This window comes from Myxocyprinus asiaticus, chromosome 45 (genome assembly GCF_019703515.2).
Source record: "Myxocyprinus asiaticus isolate MX2 ecotype Aquarium Trade chromosome 45, UBuf_Myxa_2, whole genome shotgun sequence".
Taxonomy (NCBI): domain Eukaryota; kingdom Metazoa; phylum Chordata; class Actinopteri; order Cypriniformes; family Catostomidae; genus Myxocyprinus; species Myxocyprinus asiaticus.
In genome coordinates this window covers 23,904,377-23,926,163 of record NC_059388.1, presented here as the reverse complement: position 1 = coordinate 23,926,163, position 21,787 = coordinate 23,904,377, and the positions used below count along the sequence as shown (strand labels likewise).

The 21,787-nt window shown below is 39.9% G+C and overlaps 1 protein-coding gene across 1 annotated transcript in view; it reads right to left on the bottom strand.

The window, feature by feature from the left end:
• Nucleotides 1-21,787, bottom strand: part of LOC127435120 (SH3 and multiple ankyrin repeat domains protein 3-like) — a 46,544-nt gene that overhangs the window by 6,360 nt on the left and 18,397 nt on the right. The window contains 19 exon segments of the mRNA XM_051688327.1: nucleotides 1,234-1,610; nucleotides 2,236-2,265; nucleotides 3,817-4,870; nucleotides 5,024-5,836; nucleotides 6,404-6,509; nucleotides 7,348-7,481; nucleotides 7,926-7,946; nucleotides 8,334-8,414; nucleotides 8,558-8,693; nucleotides 10,337-10,461; nucleotides 10,544-10,626; nucleotides 11,054-11,129; nucleotides 11,256-11,369; nucleotides 13,485-13,648; nucleotides 13,952-14,198; nucleotides 18,260-18,326; nucleotides 19,348-19,425; nucleotides 20,996-21,112; nucleotides 21,298-21,465. Of these exon segments, the coding sequence (XP_051544287.1) occupies nucleotides 1,234-1,610; nucleotides 2,236-2,265; nucleotides 3,817-4,870; nucleotides 5,024-5,836; nucleotides 6,404-6,509; nucleotides 7,348-7,481; nucleotides 7,926-7,946; nucleotides 8,334-8,414; nucleotides 8,558-8,693; nucleotides 10,337-10,461; nucleotides 10,544-10,626; nucleotides 11,054-11,129; nucleotides 11,256-11,369; nucleotides 13,485-13,648; nucleotides 13,952-14,198; nucleotides 18,260-18,326; nucleotides 19,348-19,425; nucleotides 20,996-21,112; nucleotides 21,298-21,465 (3,991 nt within the window).

The following is a 21,787-nucleotide window of genomic DNA, read 5'->3' as shown; positions in this document are numbered from 1 at the left end:
TACATTTCAGTATGGACTAGCACATTTTGGAAACGCTTGTAAACAACAGTGTGGAAAATGAAAATGCTGTTTTCAAAATGTATCTGTGGACGTAGCCTCAAAAATTGAGATTTTACATGATTGTTTTTATGTGAATAAATGAAAGTACATTTCTAGTTTTAACATAATTTGTACATCAGACCTTTGTTTTGTTGGACAAGAAAAACTAGCTTCATGGTTTTGACCATTGAAAATGGGTAAAATGTAAGGATTTTTGAATGGAGCCACATTGAGAGCTTCATATCTCTGGGATTTCCCTATCAAGATCCTTAAAAATGAAGATACAAAAAGAAATGTTTGTTCTGAACCAGAATCTAAAAGGATATTAAGATATATTTAAAACTTCTGGAGTTCTAGACACTCCAACTTGGGAAAAACAACAACAAAAAAAGTGCTTTTTTACAACTTTTGGACTCACACCATTTGCATGTAATGCAGCAATGGGTGCTGAAGTCAACTGATTTTAGTAATAGACCTACCTATCTCTGTTTAAAAAAAATAATAATAATAATAATTATGTTGCTGCCATCTTTCTAAGGTTATGTTTTTGACCTGAAGTTTTGCTCCAAAATCATAGGCGAAAATTTTAATTTTTATCCCCTCTCCAAAATACTGGATTACTTGGTAAATATTGATCCTTGGCAATAAACATTTTGTCTTTCATCATCATTAATGTTTATCCTCAAAAAAGCATTAGCAAAACCTAAAATTTCAGTCAGGGAAATTTTTAAAATGTGGTTGATTTGACATGGAATAACCCTTAAAACTTTATTTCCAGGTTTAAATTAGATATTCACTGTGGACAATTGACCCCACTGTATGCTCTGTAGTGAATGTAAGGTTAAAAATTATGGCTTGGAGTTTAGTGTGTTAAGTTTTCACACGGGTGTGCGTACTGGACACTGTAGTATAAGACTTAGGAATAATTGGATTTAAAATGAAAATAAAAAATTTATATGATTTGTGATGACGTTTTGAACTATTTCCTCCATTTCTGCTCTCCTCAACTGTCAAGCAGCTGCTTTAGCGCTCTTTCGATGTTCATTCTGTGTCCCACCCGTGTCACTCCTAACTCTGCCAGATCGTCCTTGGTAAGGGCAGGCAGGTGGGCGCCTTCAATCTCATGCTCCAAAAAGCGTGCACGATGCTCCCCTAGTCCCACACTCTCGAGCCACTCTCCCACATCATACTTACTCCACAGAGCTAGGGGGCGCTGTCTGAATGGTCGCAGGGCCAGGAGAGGGGCTCCGAGAACGGGTGAGGGGCATGGGGATGCACATGGGGAGGGGGATGGAGAGCGGCTGCGGGCTCGAGCACTGGCGCTCCTCATGACAAAACGCACCTCCTTGGGCTCCTGGGGCAAGCTTAGGCTGGAGGACTTGAGGATGGTGTGATGGTGGTGATGGGGGCTGAAAGTGCGGACAGGGCCCAGCGGTTCACTCCGTTCTGGGGTGGCTCCGGGGCTGGGAGTCCTACGGGTCACTGGGTATCGGCTACCAGGCCGGATTGTGAAGGTGGTGCCATAACTCCTCTGAGAGATGGTGTGAAGCTCTCCTAAACTACTAAAGAGTCTGAGAGAAAAAGTGAAAAAGAGAGGAAATACATAAAAATAAGAGCGGTAAGTGTAGAGGAAGCAAAAACAAACTAGCAAAGAGTTTTCAGATTGTGAAAAAGCATGCAGTGAGATTTTAATGCAGTAAAAGGATAGTTAGAGCAGTTAATATAAAACTGGAGTCCTCAGAAAAGGAACTAGGTTTGTTTTTAAAAAAATGGTGCATTAGTATATCACAGTATTTCTACTGCAGGCTTTTGGGATGCATTTTGAAAATATCCAAAACTGAAATAAACATAAAAAATATGCAATTAACATTCCAAAACCAATGGCTATCATGATAAATGGACTGCATAAACTGTCCCTTATTTGAAATTTAAACAAGACATTTCTTCTCTAGATGTTTTAAATAATCAATCTGATTGGCCCTCAGTGGTACACTGAGAATTCCAGTTTCCTTGCACAAAGACAGAAAAGAAGCTGAAATGCCTCAATTAGAATTAATTACTCTATAATGAACTACCGTAAGCCTTCAAAACAAGCCCACCGTAGCGTTTGCAGCTGGATTAATGGCTGTAGTAAGGGGATTTTAGTGAAAGTTAGTTAGACAAGGAGTTGTTTTACCCACAGAGCTAAAAACCTACGATTTACTCTCTTCTCCATTCTCCTCACATCTGCAAGGACATATACAGACACACACAGGTGTGTTACAGAAATGCAGTTTAACCAGTTGTGTAATCGAGGGTGTCGAGAGTCAAGTGGGTGTTTTGCTATAAGACATTAAGTATGCTGTGGTTCATGCAGGTGTGCAAAATGCGATTTTGTGCTAAAGTTAATTGTTGTTCAAAACTGAAGTGTGTAATTTCTGTGCCTCTAGCATCACCAAATGGAATTGCAAAAATCACTAGATAGGTACAGTAAAGTTAATCCAGACAAACTTTGATGTTGGCTTGACAAAGCCTTGTCTGGAAGTTTTAAACTAGTTCAGGGGTCTGCAACCTTTTTGGGATGAAGTGCCATTTTTAAATTTTCTTGATAATCGCTTTGCCGATATCTGCTGCTTGTGATGCGCTGTGCTCTTCCGCTGACTAGTACAGTCTTGTCACACTTTAATAGCTGCCCATTCAGTTCATAACCACATAAAACGCTGCATGATTATGGGGAAGGATTCCATCAAGAGGAAGATTGGCATACAGGTGCGGCGAGGGACTTCACATAAATAAAATACTAGTTTTTCTCTCTCATTGTCCCATGCCAGTGATTACCCCTTCACGTGCCAATGATGGCATGTGTGACATAGGTTGCCGACCCCTTAACTAGTTTTACATTACTAGTTATACAGACATTACAGTAGGACAAACAGCCAGATAACTTGGAGAGACTTGGGACACGTCCACACTAATACATTTTCGTTTGAAAACGCATTGATTTTTCTACGATTAGGCCTCTCATCTGCACTAAAACAGCATTTTCCTCCACCAAAAATAGAGACTTATCAAAACACTCTCCACAGCCGCATAATTCGGAAAAAGATGATGTTAGGAAACTGAAAACTGAGTTTTGAAACTTAAACAGATTGGTGTGGATGTGGTCTTAGAGAGATTTAAAGCAGATTAAAGTCCTTTTGCAGGTTTGTTTACGTTTACATTTTTTGACAGTTTAAATAGTGTGTCCCATTTGAACTTTTAGTCAGTGTTAGTCTATGGGATTTTTCTCATTTTGATTGTCTGCTGTGCAAACACCTTAAGTCTGACCAGTTAGAAAAGACACGGCACACTATTCCAGAACACTCTAAAGGTCTGTGCCAAGTTTAGCGGATGTAGCTTGAAAGCTCTAGGAGGAGTTACAGTTGATAGTTTTGGTCTTGGTTTAGGGATATTTGGAAAAATTTAAACCATGTCTATAGAGTAACAGTATGTTGGCTTTGTCAAGACAACATAATAATCACTCTTTTCAAACAGAATCCAGAAAATCTCTACCTATCTTCCATTGGTTGTATAAACAGGTAGTCCTGCCCCAAACTCACACCATTGCACAGGCCGCATAAAAAAACAGAGGAATGCTTTGATAGCACCACAGAACCCAAATGTTACACTTTTAAGTGAAATCAACCAACTTACTTACTTATAGTGAACTCTGCATATTAAGCTGGGATGTGAAAATTTTAACATAAAAATTACACACATCAGCTTTAAATGGTACAATTTGCAATAGGTTGTTTTTACCTGGCCCCTCCCACAGGTGACCTCCTGCCAGGGTCAAGTGGCGCTCCCATTGGTGGTTCCTCCCCCAATGAATGAGTGTCTTTGCTTAGTAACTCCGCCCCCATAGCAGCAGGCCGACTTTCATCGACCCCGCCCACCTGTGTCCGGGGTTCCTCCCCCCAGAGTTTGGAGCGTCTTTGGAATAGATAGCGTGGGCGTGTGGGGCCTGTGCTGGGTGGGTGTGGAAGCAGCTCACTGTCTGATGACTGTTTAAGCAGTGGGTCCCTGAGATGGGCGGGGCGACCACGCCCCACCCCACAACGTGGTTTGCTTGCATGCGTGGAGTCCGTGCTCTCTGAAGACAAAGTGGACATGCTGGAGACTGTGGAAACAGTACTGGTGGTCTCCATGTGGGGGTCTTCGACCCCAGAGTCTGCCGCTGAATCACTTGCTTTTCCAGAGGTCTTGGAGATGGCTGGCCGTGATCCACTAGGTGAAATGCTTAGGGTGGCTTTGGGTGTTTCTTTAATTAGAAGGCCATTGGCAAAGGGTTGAGGGGGCGGCACAAGGCCTATCTTCCGAAGCTCCTCCCTTGTTTCCTCATCGCTTGACGAGAGCAATGCAGGGGGCAGGGTAACCGTGTATGGCTCCGCCTCTTCCTCTGAGCTCATAGTCAGACTTCGAGCAGTCAGATTTGAGAGGGTGGGGGCAGGGGAGGGCAGAGTGGGTGGTACTGCCGGTTGAGTATGCTCTGTATCCATTAGTGCAGGTTGCACACTGGGTGGCACACTAAGTGCTTCCTCCAGGCTTCGTCCAGACCCAGGGCTACCGCTAGTCACTTGGCTAGCTGTTTCTATGATGCTTACAGGTTCCTCTCTCCATGAATTAGTAGGAGGTGCCTCAAGAGGAGCAGATGGTGTTGCACCTCCCTCTGTCTCGGGCCTCTCTACCGCACGGCCTTGAGTGGGAGAAGGTGTAGGTGAGGGCGTGGGAGTGGGTGTATTCCGGCCACTAAGAGCTCGTTCTCGTGCTGCCAGTGCAAGTGCTAGTGGTGATGAAGGATCCAGTGGTCGACCTGTTAAAGGGTGTATAAAAGTTAGGGTTAAATTCTGGATTTTAAAGCATAAAAATCTCTATGTATTCAGCATCCTTCACTTCATAAAGGTTTGTAACACTTACTGTATTAAAAAAATGCAAAGTGTTAGTGGTGAAGGATCCAGTAGCCTACCTGTTAGAGGGTGTATAAAAGTGGTGCCCCCTGGTGGTGGGCCAGGGGACAGCATTGGAGCCGGTGGAGGCAACTCAGCCAACTCATCCACAGAGTGGGATTGTGACAGTAATGGGGTGGTTTGAGGCTCTGTTGCGCCACCTTCTACAGACAAGAAAACACTAGGTCTTCGGCGGGCCCCAGGGGGCGTGATCCTGGCTCGCTCTGAGAGAACCTGCTGTTGGAACTGCTCTGCTCGGCTGCTGTGTGGAATACGCGAGCTGCCCAACGGAGAGGGGTCTCTGCTAGACTGCGCAGTAGAACCCTCCTCAACTTGCCCTTGCTTGACTAGTGGGCTTTTCCTGCGCTGAGGCTTTGTAGGAGTATAGATGGCACTTAGGCGACCCACGTTAGCATACGGATTCTCGACAGGTGGGCCACGCCTACGACCGCGATCAGGAGCAGCAGCTCCAGAGGTAGGCGTTTGCGGCCTTGCAATAGGGGCCGGCTCCACTGGAAAATGGGCGGTGTCCTGAAGAATGATCATGGAGCGTGTTTTTCGCTGGCGGTCTGTCGTGACCGGGCCGTGGAGCTTGGGCTCCGCCCCCGGGCGGAAGCTCGAACGGTTCTGATTGGCAGCGCGAGAGGGGGGTGGGGGCGGGAGGAAAGAAGGAGGCGGCCCTGAATCAAGGAAATAGGGAGTTGGAGGCGGTGGAGGAGCTGTCTGTGGAGGGGGTGGGATACTATCTTGTCTGAAGCTGTCGGTCATTGAAGAGCTTCTAGGAAAGCGATGCTCTCCGATCAGGGCAGAGATTCTGTCATCCTCTGGAGCACCTGTAAAACAATCCACAATAAGAGCAAGGTGTTTGTGATAAGATATGAATTTTCCCAGGTTTCCACAATTTTTGAACACTAGAAAAAAAATGACCTTTCCAGGCATTTGTGATTTCTGGATACAGATTTTAAAAAATCACTTTTATAAAGATTTGGGAATGAATCATTTAGATAAATTTGTGGAAATGAACAGCCTTAAAACAACAATTCACTGACAAACTGGACATCCTTATGGCTTGCAATTTATTTAATTTTTTATTTTTTTTACTTAACATAAGATTAATTTAGCTCATGAACAGAGAAAACCTATAAAAATGTGTATTCACTATCAACAAAGATTTTATTGATTTTCATGGCTTTGCCAGGGCTGAAAAAAAACAACACAGTTTAAAATTTTTAAGGTTTTCCATGACTGTGGGAACACTGATATTCTGATCCAAGCTGATCAGTTTATTTGAATGGCTCTTTATATATTGGTGTAACACTGTTATGCATTCATGAATAGGGAGAGATTGTGAGATACATGTAAAATTGCTTATATTTGTGTATGTATATGCATGGACTTACCAAATGACTTTGTTCTTGACATTCCCCGAGGAAGCTGCATGTGACTTTTGTCCACAGCTAAAGACACTCCAGCACTTACTGGCAAACCCTGCCTCTCTAACAAAGACTAAACAGACACACACACACACACACACACACACACACACATACACACACACACACACACATATATATGTATATATATATATATATATATATATATATATATATATATATATATATATATATATATATATATATATATACACACAATATAAACAATGGTCAAAATTCAGCCACAATTCAGTTATTATCAGAACAAAAACAAATCACAGTTTCTGATTAATCAGCTATCTAAGAAATAAACAGAAAATGCAGTCTTATCAAATTTCATGCCATGCTGCAAGATCCATGCCACCCAGGTAAACAGAGAATAGATTTAGTTCAGATTCAAATTCCTTATTTATCCCAAGACTATATGGATTATAAACAGAAACCGATCAGCAGCCAAACTGGCTGACGAATGTATCTTTAGTGACACACTTTGGCTGCTGTACTACAATGGTGATGTGCACCATCTGTCTCATACAGTGCATATTATGTCATAATGTTCTTGCTTTGTATGGCAATAACTGTCTTGTGCTCCTAATTATTCCTTAATTTTGCTTTAGAAGACTATTTTTGCAAAAGCCAAGAGGGCATTAATTACTCGCCCTGATGTTGTTCTAAACTCGTATGACTTTGTTTCTTCCGTGGAACACCATCAAGAGATGTTAGGTGGAATTTTTGTCTCAGTTACCATTCACTTCCACTGCATCTTTTGTCCAAATTATTAAAGTGGATGGTGACTGTGGCTGCCATTCCACCTAACATCTCTTTTTGCATTCCATCAAATAAAGAACCCCCTTTAACTACCCATTTAAAGCATAGTGAACTTGGTGTATGTTTATGTGCATCAGACTCACACTGATCTCAGCCTGTGTGATGCGGCGACTCGTTGGTCTTTGCTTCACAGTGGCTGCTCTCGGGTCATCTGGGGGGCGTGGCCTCATCACTACAACAGGTTCTTTTGGTGAACTCAACAACTCATCCAACTTCTCTGTGAGGGATAGACACATACGTATGCGCACACACACAGAGAAACACTTAAAAACACATTCCTACCAGTATTCCAATAAATCACAGAAGACCAAGCACAAATATCAAGTGCACCAGCAAATAAAAACACAGATCTTCCCTAGATCCCATGTGTATATATACACACAGTTTAAAGGAAAAGAAATAACAAATATACAATCACATATACATCACTAGACACATACAAAACAGCTTATCTAATTTAACAATTCACAATAGGTATAGGTGTGCAAATAGGGCATACGATTTCCAAAAGAAAACAAACACACACTTACACTCTACAATTATTCACAGTCACAGGCAACGACACAAGCTAAAAAAACAAAGTTAGATACAGTAAATCTATTCATGACATTACATGCCAATCAGCATATAGAACCAGTCTCACGATGATGTCATGTCTTACCTCCCCTCCTTCTCCTTGACGCTTGTGGACAAGAAGGACAAATCTATAGTTCCTGATTGTTCCTGATTTATCTCACAGATTTAATAGAATGTGTGCATTTCATACAATTTTAAACCGATAAAAACATACTATACTACATTTCAAACCATTACTAACCAGCTTTGCAAATGCACTTAATTAACTAAGAGAAAACAGGACCAGCTTAGAAAAGCTTGGCAATTCATGTTGGTCAAAGTCGGTCTTTCCAGCAGAGATATCATCAAAAACAACAACAGTAAAAGCATTTTTCCACCAGTGTTCCTGGAAATAGGGATTTGTGCCATACCCTCAGTGATAATGATAGTGAAGCACAAGGTGTGTGTATCATCCAAATTTGCACGTGTGAGCATCTGTCAGCATTGGTCTTACCTAGCTCCTCCAGTTCTGCGGTCATGCTTTTGGAACGTAGGGTCAGGCTGGTGCTTGGGTCCCTCTTGGGAGGTGGGGGGGCTAATTAAATGTTTAAAAAGGACAGGAAATTAAATATTATATAACAGCGTTTTGTAGTAATCTCATATATTCGCTAAGTCCAATCATACAAAACAATGGTGACCAATGCATGTGTTTGCATGAAACAAGTTTCGGATAAGAACCTTTCTTGCGGACGACATCTCCCGTGTCAGGTTTACGCGTGACGGACACCACCTTCATTACGAGCCGACTCCCACCCTGCCGAATCAGAGACACCACCTGCCTGTGTCCCACCTTTACAACACTCACCCCATTTACCTGAGAGAGAGAGAGAAAGAGAGAGGGACAGAATAATCTGTTTATTAATGTCTTGTTGAATGTTTATATTTATTTTATTATATTTTGTAATATTATTTTTGATTACTATTACTGGCACCTTTTTATTTGTATTTCTATAATTATTTTATCTGATTCTTTTTCTTGTCGCTGCTTTTATTGTGTGTATTGAAATGTTTAATTGTTGACAGCATTCTAAACTCTTTCAACCCCCTTACAAAAAAGAATTAGCATAGAAATTGACCATGGAAAAACTATGGTAATACCATGTTTTTAAAAGCACCATGAAGGTAATATTATGGTATTTTCTACAGTCAAGAAGTGGTCCAATTTACAAGAATTCATCCCACTTTATGGTATAATTAAAAGGAATATTTCGGGTTCAATACAAGTTAAGCTCAGCTGACTGCATTTATGGCTCAATGTTGATTTACCACAAAAAGTAATTTAGTCTCGTCCCTCGTTTTCTGAAAATAAAATAAAATTGAGGTTACTGTGAGGCACTTACAATGGTAAATAGGGACAATTTTTGGAGGGTTTTAAGGCAGAAATGTGACGCTTATACAGTACTTTTATAAAAACACTTACATTCATTCTTCGTGTATTATTTGAGCTTTACACAGAAAAGGTTAGTGACTAAAATCAAGTTAACAGGCATATTGTTTACATCTTGTGGCTATACTTTTGAAACAGTGAGTATTTTAATGTTCACAAATTGGCCCCATACACTTCCAATGTAAGTGCCTCACTGTAAACTACTGAAGATTTCAGCTTTTTTTAAAGAAAAGGAGGGATGAGTAAAAATGTTTAGTTTGTTTTTTTTTTTTTTTTTTTTTTTTTTTTTTGTTCTATCAGTATTACGCCACAAATGCTGTTGAGCTAAACATGAACTGAACCCAGAATATTAAATACCATGGTACAGTATATGAATAACTCAATACCATAATGGAACCCAAAGTACCATGGTATTACAATCTGATATCATGTTACGGCCATAATACTTTTTTGTATGGTTGGTGTTTGTGTTAACAGGGGTGAGTGTAGGTTAAATGTAAGCAGTATTTCTTTATACCTTAGTGCACAAAACTCCAAAGCTATTTTGTAGGGTCAATATAGCCCTTTTATTGACTGAATTCAGGGGTCTGGGTAGCTTAGCATGTAAAGACGCTGACTACCACACCTGGAGTCGCAAGTTCGAATCCAGGGCGTCCTGAGTGACTCCAGTCAGGCTTCCTAAGCAACCAATTGGCCCAGTTGCTAGGGTGGGTAGAGTCATGTTGGGTTAAACTCCTCGTGGTCACTATAATGTGGTTCTTGCTCTCGGTGGGGCGCGTGGTGAGTTGTGCGTGGATACCGCAGAGAATGAGCCTCCACACGCACTAGGTCTCCGCGGTAACGTGCTCAACAAGCCACGTGATAAGATGCGCGGACTGACTGTCTCAGATGCGGAGGCAACTGAGATTCGTCCTCCGCCACCCAGATTGAGGCGAGTCACTATGCCACCACGAGGACTTAGAGTGCATTGGGAATTGGGCATGCCAAAATTGGGGAGAAAAGGGTAGAAAATCCACACAAAAAAAAATGATTGAATTCAGCTTTCACAGAATAAGTCAAAAATTGTTTACCTCTATGAGGAAATCTCCTGTCCTTAATCCTGCCCTCCATGCCACTCCCTCCAGATCCACTGACTCCAGGTATTGCAAAGCAGGAAATGCAGGAGTAGGTGTGAACTCTTCTATGGGTGTCTCAGCTGATAAGAAAGAGCATGAAATGATTGCATGTGTGTGTATTGGAATTTCCCTCTGTGCACCTGCAAAAATGTGTGTGTGTACCTTTAGCTCCCCGAAGCACAAAGCCAAATCCTTCGCTGTCTCTTTTCTGCAAAGTTGCACTTTTTTCTTCTATAACATAATCACTGCGAATTTACAGAAATCAATAGTCACTGCATTGCATAGTCACATGTTCTGCATTGCCAGAATTTCTCCCATGACTGCATACTTTTTAGTTTGTAGTTAGTGCAGCAGTATTTAGACATAAAATTCTATTAGTCTTCAAATTGCATCTGGATAATACTTTGTTACAGTTACCTTCATTAACATCTACAGTTAAGGTTACCTTCTAGCTAAATTTGTTTCCTAAAAATTCTTTATTACTTTTCATTATGTTCATACATTTTAAAACTGTGACTGTAATTTGACCTCCTGTGCATGGAAATCAAAATAATCAGAGTTTCAGACTCTGTTTTGTAAGCTATTTGTGGAAAGTACCTACTAATCTTGCATACTGTACACATACTACAAAAAATTATATGATGGAGGTAAGACAGGATAGGGAGTGTATACCTGTAAGAGGTATAGTTGTCATAGGAGCCGACAGTGTAATGCCTGAAAAGTCTCTTAGTGCGATCCTCTCTTGTCTCTGAGAAACAGATGCCAATGAAACATGAATATTACAGAGTATGATTGTGCCTGTATGAGTGTGTGTGTGTGTGTGTGTGTGTGTGTGTGTGTGTGTCTACGTGGTGTGTGTATAGCGTACACTGACCGAGTCGTGGGTCATACTGCCTCATCTGGACCTCCTCTACACAGTGAGCAGGAAACCAGCCAGTTCGTCCTTTAACTGAACCTTCCCAGAATCCTCCCTCACCTATGCTCAGCACTAATGCAGACACATTTGAACAATTTAATGCCACATTTGGAAAATTACAGCATGAAGTTTCACTCCTGATGTTAACCCCAACATATTATTATAATTAAGGCTGCCTTTTTATCACGTTAATTCAGTGCGAGTAATTAGTGTATCTAAAAAATAACGTTAAAACAATTAACGCAATTAATCACGCCACTGTAATAAGTAATTTTACTTCAAATAATCAAGCTCGAAAGAAAAATCAAGCTTGAAGTGCCACCTCCATGTTTTTGCAAGTCTCAGTCAACAGAGGGCAGTACACATAGCTCCAAATGTACAGGCAACAAACCAATAGCTGATCAAAGACAGCTGGACAGAGCGGACTGCAGGGTTCACCAGACACATTTTTTAAAGTTTCAAACTACATTTAAGGTCGGCATGACTTTTGCATGTTATTGATCTTATTGTTAACGATTCATCCATGCATATGTTTTATTTGCATTTTTTTATTTTTTCGACCCCGTAATCTTTAATCAAAATGTAATAACTCGATCTTCCGGTGAAATGACAGACTTCTCTCTGGTGACGTATGCAGGACTTCTCCAATCATTAAGTCCACTTAAATCCTGCCCCTTTCTAATAAATACCACAACCTTGCGTAGAGTTGTACGATGCGTCAATCACATTGGTGAAGATGGCAAGGTGTATTTTCGTCTGTTTTCCTTCAAAATTATCGTTCCTTAACCCAAACTTCCTTGGTTACAGGACAGCTGGCTTGAATTTACATTTCGAATGAGGAGGAATAACGGCGAATTCGCGGTTGTGTTCGAAACATTACACGCCTGAATTGCTGAGGTGATCACTAATGATTACAACGCTTCGGATGCCTCTGGAGTTTATTTATATTTTCGAATGCAGTTATCTTGGGATGCACAGCATGACTACGTGTTTTTTTCCTTTATGTTTTGTGTATTGTGATCAAAACATTAAAATGTGGTTATCGCTGCTCAATTTCACGATAACCGGGGCTCTGACACAAGCACTACAGCGGTAGGGGTGTGTGTATCCACTGCAAACTCGCATTCAGATCTGCCTGCGTTCTGCTATGCAACTCCCATATTTTCACAATCCAATCAACAACCAGTGGATAAACTCAAATTCTCGCCCTACATTTTTTTCTTGTTAGATAAGCTGTTTCACTCTGAAATACATCACAATACGGAAGTCGTCACAACTTCGTTTCATGCCGACTTTAACTTAACACTGTGTACTAAAATTGTGCCGTTTATGTCTAGAGATGCTGAAAACTAGTGTAAAGCAACACAGCCACACTGAGACGGATAGGGTTGCCACTTTTGAAGTTATAAAATACGGGACACTGTTGCTGGCTGAAGTTTTCAGATGGTCCCTTACCATACCCTTCACAGTTTTAACACATTTTAGTGAGGACTTTTCAGACAATCACTTACTCGTCTGCGTCCTGCAAGACTATTACAAGACACGCCCACTACAAGTTATGCCCCCTCCAAATAACCAGCGAAATCCTGAAGTCTTGGAACAGTTGGATGCCACATTCAACACAGAAGAAGCTTGCAGTATGCTAACCTAATAGGCTAACCGATTAGCTTGTGAGCTAACTGGAGAAAACAAAACCGTGAATTTATTTTTTTTTACCATTCATGACTTTTGTTATTATTGAACAAGCAGAAATTGTACAAACACCTTCAGGAATACAGTAAAGAGCACAGTAAAGGAAACATGGAACATGGGTAAATGCTTCACGCTGCAAACCCCCCCCCCCCCCAAATGTTCAAGCCAAATCTACGCCCTAGGTCTAATCCATGCTTTACTTGTCTGCCACAATAATGTAATGTCTTTTAATTATCTGAATTATTATATTTATTATACTAAAATTATTAAGATTGTTATATATTGAATTAACTTTAGTTTGGTGGACTTTTTTGAGCAAATATTGAGATATGCTATAATTGCAATTAATTTGATTAATTAATCGGCATATCATGTAATTAATTTGATTAACAGTTTTAAGCGATTGACAGCCCTTATTATAATTTAAAAAACAACAATTTGATCTTCCTTACAGAAAGATGCTCATCACACTGGTTAAGAGGTTGACTGACTGACCTTTGACCCTCTCTCCGCGGTTCAGCGTGATCTCACCCTCGCCTTGTGGCGTGTGAGAGCTGATGGCGATGAAGGTTCGGCCGGGCACCGCACTGTACAGCCGTCGCTTTGGCCCCCGTGACACAGCAGGAGGACTGGGCTCTCTTTGAACAGGACTGCCAGGGCTTCAGAATGCAGAAAACCACCATATTTCAGGCCAATATGAAACTTCTGTGTCAGGTAATCAAACTCATTGTGATTTACCTTAATGGTTTTGTTCACCAAAAAATTAAAATTCTGTCTTTTTTTACTCCAAATTCAAGTCACTACAAAATAGTGACTGAGATTAAAATTTTTCCTAACATCTCCTTTTGTGTTCCATGGAAGAAAGATAGTCATATTTGTTTGGAACAACATGAGGGTGAGTGTATGATGACAAAATGTTCATTTTTGGTGAACTATCCCTCAAATCGCAGACAACTCCATACCTGAGATGACCGCGGGTGTGTCTCCTGAGACTCCGTGTGTGTGTGTGAGCAGACTGGGGGCTGCGCTGGGTGGGTGTGTTGTCGTCGGACTCGAGGGGGGGCAGGCTGCGAAGGGAAGGGGCAGGAGAGGGTGCTGGCAAACTCTCATCCAGAGCGTTATCACTGGCCGATCGCATCAGAGAGCGACGAGGGGATGCACAGACCGCACGCCGCCGAGACGAGTATGAGGGGGTCTCCCTGAAAGGCACTGTTACAGGAACACAGTTACACACACATAAATACTTATTCATATATTAACAAACACATATAAAGCCTACCTATGTCTATATAGTTTATCTGAGTCATTTCCATGCTTACAGTATAATAGAGTATAAAACCATGTAAATTTGTAGAGACATGCAGATAAGAAAGAATTTACACCACATACAAACACACTAATTATGGAAAAAGAAATGAATGCACATTGAAGCCCAAAAAGAACTTGGACTGTAAAATATGTTGTTTGGCTCCTACTGCTGCACATTACAATAATTACAGTGCATTTTTATCTTTAATTTGAATACGTTTACATCCATAAACCGATGACCATTTGGAAATTACAGTCATTTTCTGTCTATCTATTTGCATTTTAAATCAGACAAGGGACTTAAAGCATGTCATGTTGTACATCCTTAAAGGGATAGTTCACCCAGAAAGTAAAATGCAGTGTCAATTACTCACCCTCAAGTTGTTCTAAACCCATATGGCTTTCTTTCTGCCTAACATCTCCTTTTTGTATTCCACAGACAAAAATATGTTAGCCTCAGTCACCATTCACTTTCATTGCTTTTTTTTTTTTTTTTATCACATACAATGAAACCGAATGGTGCCTCAGCTAACATTTTACTTAATCCCCATTTGTGTTCCAAAAAAAAATTAAGTCATTAAGATTCTAAACACATTATGGTGAGTAAATAATGACACCATTTTTATCTTTGGGTGAACTATCCATTAAGGATTCTTATTTACTTTAAACTCATCGATGAATTTTGCAATTTAAAATGACCTGGTATACAAGAATGACCACAGCAATGGATTTTCAAAGAATGCTATCCCATTTTCACCTGTTGAATGGATCAAGAGCACTCTCCAGGAGGTTGGCATGGATATGACCAAGACTATCATATAAGAAAAGAGACTGCAGAATAGATTAACTTGCATCAAGTTGATAGAAAGTGGAATCACTCATAACTCAAAAGCCTAGCACCTCATCTGTGAAAAGTAGTGTCAGAATTGCCTGTGGCATTTAGATGTTATTTAAAGGGATATTTTATCCTAAAAATGATAGGTGTGGGTGAGAACCAGATCAATATTTAAGTCCCTTTTAACTATAAATTCTCCTCCCTGTCCAACAGGTGGTGGTATGCACTGAGAATCCAACTCACCAAAAACAAAAGATGAAGAATGTGAAAGTGGAGATTTATAGTAAAAAGGACTTAAATATTGATCTGATTCTCACCCACACCTATCATATTACTTCTGAAGACATGGGTTTAACCACTAGAGTCTTATGGATTACTTTTATGTTTCCTTTATGTGATTTTGGAGATACAAATTTCTGGCCACCATTCACTTGCATTGTATGGACCTACAGAGCTGAGATATTCTTCAAAAAATCTTAATTTGTATTCAGCAGAAGGAAGTAAGTCATACACATCTGGAATGGCATGAGGGTGAGTAAATGATGAGAGAATTTTCATTTTTGGGTGAACTATTACTTTAAGGTTATGTATTCATGTCCAACTAGATTTTTGCATTTTCTCTTTTTTTTTTCAATTTGGAATGCCCAATTCCCAATGAGCTCTAATGGGGCTTTTCCACTGCACGGTACAGCTCGACTCGACTGTGCTCGCTTTTTGGGGGTTTTCCACTGTGGATTTTACCTGGTACCTGGTACCTGGTACTTTTTTTAGTACCACCTCGGTCGAGGTTCCAAGCGAGCCGAGCCGATACTAAATGTGACATCAAAACCCTGCAGATCACTGATTGGTCAGAGAGAATCGTCACTACCAGCATCACTGGATTTGCGACACGGGACATCAACCCGCTAGTTTTAAAGTTAGCAACAGCGATAGCAGTATCATTTGTTCATGTGACTTTCGAATTGTAAAAAGAAATGGCCACAAAAGCACGCCGTGGTCAATAACGAGGTGCAGACGTTCCTCTCGTTAGTATCCGAGGAGTGGATGGGGCGGCGCAACTATGACGATCAGCCTATAATCCCACCCACGTTGAGGCTGCACTAAACTGCAGTGGAAAAGCAAGCTCAGAAAAGTAAAGCGAGCAGAGTCAAGACGAGTTGAACCGTAACGTGCAGTGGAAAAGTGCCATAAGTCCTCATGGTGGTGTAGTGACTCGTCTCAACCCAGGTGGCAGAGGACGAATCACAGTTGCCTCCGCGTCTGAGACAGTCAATCCTTGCATCTTATTACGTGGCTTGTTTAGCGCGTTACCGCGGAGACATAGCGCATGTGGAGGCTTCACTCTATTACCCGCAGTATCCACGCACAACTCACCATGCGACCCACCGAGAGCGAGAACCACATTATACTGTAGCGACTACGAGGAGGTTACCCTATGTGACTCTACCCTCCCTAGCAACCGGGGCCAATTTGGTTGCTTAGGAGACCTGGCTGGAGTCACTCAGCATGCCCTGGATTCAAACTCGTGACTCCAGGGATGGTAGGATTTTTGAATTTTCTGAAGAAAAAATTTGTGTTACTTGCTCGTGCAAATTGAAGAGTAGCTTACAAAAGTAAATTTTGTAACCCTTCCATCCTTTTGTATGAGCAATAGTAACAGTAATGCTGAAATTGGTGATTTGGGGGTAATGTATAAAAAGGGCTGCAAATCTAAGTGGTGCATGATTTATGGATGTAAATATCCAAAGATTATTCACTGTTTCATTTAAAATCATTGCTGCGAGTGTACAGAGCCACAACCTAAGAGGATACACAAAAATACACCAAGTGGGAGTGGAGCGGGGGATTGCAATGGTGAAATAATCATCAAATACATCATAAACAAAGACTGGATGGAGATATCAGCACGGAAAAACTGCACACAGACACACAGAGAGATTACAAACAAATGACTCACAGATTACGTCACACAGAGCATGACTGAGATTTACAAAGAGAAACAGACGCAAGTTATAAAGAGAATAGCTCATATATACTTGTATGATAAACAGTACTGCAGAGATTACATCAGTAGTTTATTTCAGAATTAAATAGCTGGTAGGAACAGACCTAGATCTTGCACATTCAGATTGATTGTCTGAAATAAAAAGAAATCATCCACTTATGGATTGTTTTGACACGTTATGATGAAGTTACCAGATTTGGGCTGCTTCCTAAAATTAAACACTTATATATTGTCATTTATTTTGTAACTCTGAACAAAACACTTTGAAATGTTCACTATACTAAATAGTAAACCTTGGTTTTCCGAAATGATACACTTCGTGGCCAAAAAAAAAAAAAAAAAACATTATGTGAATAGGGCTATCTTGGTAGCCCACTTAGATTAACTATAGTGTTGTGTTTTGTGGAGGCCTTAAAGGGATAGTCCACCCAAAAATGAGGTGTATGACTTTCTTTCTTTTACAGAACGCAAACTAAGATTTTTAGAAGAATATCTCAGCTCTGTTGGGCCTTACAATGCAAGTGAATGGTGACCAAAACTTTAAAGCTCCAAAAATCACATAAAGGTCACATAAAAGTAATCCAAAAGACTCCAGTGGTTAAATCCATGTTTTCTGAAGCAATGCAATTACTTTGGGTGTGAAACAGATCAAGAGATTGAGATCATACATGCTGTGTGTTATAAACGTTTTTCCATAAATCATCACATTCACTTACAAAATGTGAAAGAATGTGAAAATTAAAGTGAAAGTGGAGATTTATAAGAAAAAAGGACTTAAATATTGATCTGTTTCTGACCCACACCTATCATATTTCTTCTGAAGACATGGATTTAACCACTGGAGACGTATGGATAACTTTTATGCTGCCTTTATGGGTTTTTTGGACGTTCAAAGGTCTGGTCACCTTTCATTTGCATTTTAAGGACCAACAGAGCTGAAATATTCTTCTACACATCTTTGTTTGTGTTCTGCAGAAGAAAGATTGTCATAAACATCTGGGATGCATGAGGGGTGAGTAAATGATGAGAGAATTTTCATTTTTGGGTGAACTATCCCTTTAAGTAGACATAAGACCACACTGCCTCATGCTGTTCAGACTAAACCATGACCAACTAACTCACCAACGTCTGAGGTTTTATGGATCTTGATGATTTCAGCCAGGTCAAAGTTCCCTGCGATGATAGCAACCTACCAGAAAGAAGATTTCACTTTCTGTTAGCACCAAACATACACCATCACAACTTTATATGAAACATTCAAATTTATATGATCAAACTGTTGTTGAACTAAAATAAATCTAAGAGATAGTTCAAGATGGTTCTTTTTGTTGTTTGAAGATGATGTGGTGGACCTGCTTGACTTTTCCAGTTGTTTTGATTACTGCATAACCATTTTAGTTTTTTTATAAATAATTTTACAGATATTGCTGGATGGATTTCCATTTGTATGTCATGGAACAATTAATAGTATTTAGTAGATTTATTTATTATTAAGATTCTGCATATTAAGTGAATTGATAGATATAAAACATTATACATATTAATGTCTCCAGTAAGACCCTCAATGGACTTACTGATGTCGTCATGGTGGCTTGTGAGTTTTATTCTACAAAAGCACCCACACAAGAAATATTTTTCAGAAGAGCAAAACATGAAATATGTATTTTCATGTTAACACTTTACAATGGTTCCATTCATTAATATTAGTTAATGCATTTCGTGTTATAAACAAACAATGAACAATATATTTTTTACAGCATTTATTTATCTTAGTTAATAAAAATATAATTGTGGTTAGTTTGTGTTAGTTCATAGTGCATTAACTAATGTTAACTAATGCAACTTTTGACTTGACATTTTTTTACTATATGTTGAAATTAACATTAACCAAGATAAATAAATCCTGTAAAAGTATTGTTCATTGTAAGTTCATGTTAACTAATGTTGTTAACAAATGCAACGTTATTGTAAAGTGTTACCATTTTCACTATACTGTATGCATTTCTATTACTTTAAAATTACTTTTTAAAAATTTTACTCATTTCCATGACTTTTTGAGGCCTGGCAATCTTAATTTTAGAATTCCTTGATATTTTCAGGTTTTCCAGGACCGTGTGAACCCTGTCTGAAAAAGCTGAAGCATCAGAGCTCTCGACTGGAAACTGTACAGTTAAATCAAAACATCAGCTGAGAGATGTGGCCATGAGTACCTGAAATGCTGTTTGGTTGTTGTAGTTCTTGATTTCTTTATTTGCTCCTCGAAACAGGAGAACTCTAGCACAGCCTTCCTGCAGAAATTAGAGAGGGAACAATGGAAAAAAGCAGGTGAGTGAAAGAAAGAAAACTGAAAAGTGTTTCTATGTGATTTGGTACCCAGCTGAGTTAAATGGCTATAGTTGCTATGCTCAAATGGAATACAAGCATACTGCTTATTGCATACCGTGCAGTATAAAATAGTAGTATATAAAATATATAGCAGTATATAAAAGTATACTGCCTACTTAAAAAAACAAAAACAAAAAACAATAGCATGACCTCACTACATTGTATGTTACAACAAAACATATATATTTTTTAAAAAGTAGGCAGTATACTTTTATATACTGCTACACACTCACTGAGCACTTTAATAGGAACACCTGTACACCTACGTACTTATTTATGTGATTATCTAATCAGCCAATCTTGTGGCAGGAGTGCACTGCATAAAATCATAAAGATACGGGTCAGGAGATTCAGTTAATGTTCACATCAACCATCAGAATGGGGAAAAAATGTGACCTCAGTGATTTGGAGCGTGGCATGATTGTTGGTGCCAGATGGGCTAGTTTGAATATTTCTGTAACTGCTGATCTCCTGGGATTTTCACACACAACAGTCTCTAGAGTTTACTCAGAATGGTGCCAAAAACAAAAAAACATCCAGCGAGCGACAGTTATGCGGATGGAAACGCCTTGTTGATGAGAGAGGCTAAAGGAGAATGGCCAGACTGGTTTGAGCTGACAGAAAGTCTGTGGTAACTCAGATGACCACTCTGTACAATTGTAGTGAGCAGAATATCATCTCAGAATGCACAACACATCGAACCTTGAGGCCGATGGGCTACAACAGCAGAAGACCACGTCGGGCATTTTATTAGGACCATAGTGTTCCTAATAAAGTGCTAAGTGAGTGTATGTTTTACATACTACTATTTTATACTGCATGGTATGCAATAAGCAGTATGCTAGTATTCCATTGCGAGCATAGCATAGAATTTAATTCAGCAAGTGTCTTGTTATAACCTGGGAAACAAAACAGCTATTTTGCATTTTAATTCAAATTTGTGTTCGAATGTAGCTATTGGCAATCTGACTCATTTGTAACATTCGTTCATTCGTAAAACTAAAAATATAAGGTCCAGTCACATGCATTGCATTGTTGGATACATTATACAGTGTGCTCTGGTTGTATACTGCATATTTTGGCATATGTATTAGGTCATTTGAGCATTCCATGCATACAGAACATTTGTATCCTACACACAGTATACATAATGCATTCTACTTTCCTTCACAAACAGTAGGTAGTATGCCATTCCAAACATACTTAATGTTTAAGAGCATAATTGCACTTTTTTCAGCTCTGTTCTCATTGCTCTGTTTATTCTGTGGTGTACTGAAAGGCATTAGGAACATATTAGGATGGGTGACATTTTAGCCACATAAAATGCTTTAAAAAAAATCTGTGTGAATAATATATATATATAAAACCTATATTTTATTTTATACAGTGGGATCCAAAGTTTGACAACTGTGTATGTAAAACCGCATAGCTGATTAAGTTGAGAATATGATGTGTATTTGTAAGGGTGTATACCTGATTGTAGAGGGCACACAGGTGTAGTGCTGTGTTTCCTGAGGCATTCTGAGCACTCATCTCCGCTCCATAGAACAACAGGTGCTCTAGGTGCTGCACGTTTCCATGGCGACAAGCCTATGGAAAAAACAAAAAAACACACACACATTCTGATCACCCACTGCTGCAGGTGTAACAAACAATAAATGAGGATATAGTTAGTCTTGCTTGAGAAGAAACGTAACATTAGGGCAGATGTTTCTTTGCCTAACGTGCAGGATCTGCATCTGCATTAGAAGAGAAACCGGTCATTTACGTGTTACCTGATGGATCTCCTGCCAGCCATTCTCGTCACTGTAGCCCAGCTGGGCGTGATCATACAACAGCAGCTCACAGCAGTATGGATCTCCCCCGACCATGGCACTGTGATAGAGTGGGGTGAGCCCACGACTGTCCTTATAGTCTGGAGAGGCCCCGAGATCCAATAATGTCTATAGATGTGGAGAGAACGCAGACACGAACAAAAAAATAAGAGGGACATATGTGCACAGACCCACAACAGCTTGTGATGACTTGTGTAAGGATGACTCTTTCTTTGGCAGGAGTGTAGCAGCCATTCTAACTTGTTCATCCCCTTCACTTTTGGGAAAAGAATAATTATCTGCTTGGTGGCAGAAGGAAAAAGGAAAACATTGTGGCTGGGCATGTAAAACTAAATTTTAAAGACCTAATGAAATCAAAATAAATGTTTTGTGGCCTTTAGTTCATGTCTTTCAGCTTTGAAACCATCTATATGCAAGTCTACTCTTAAAC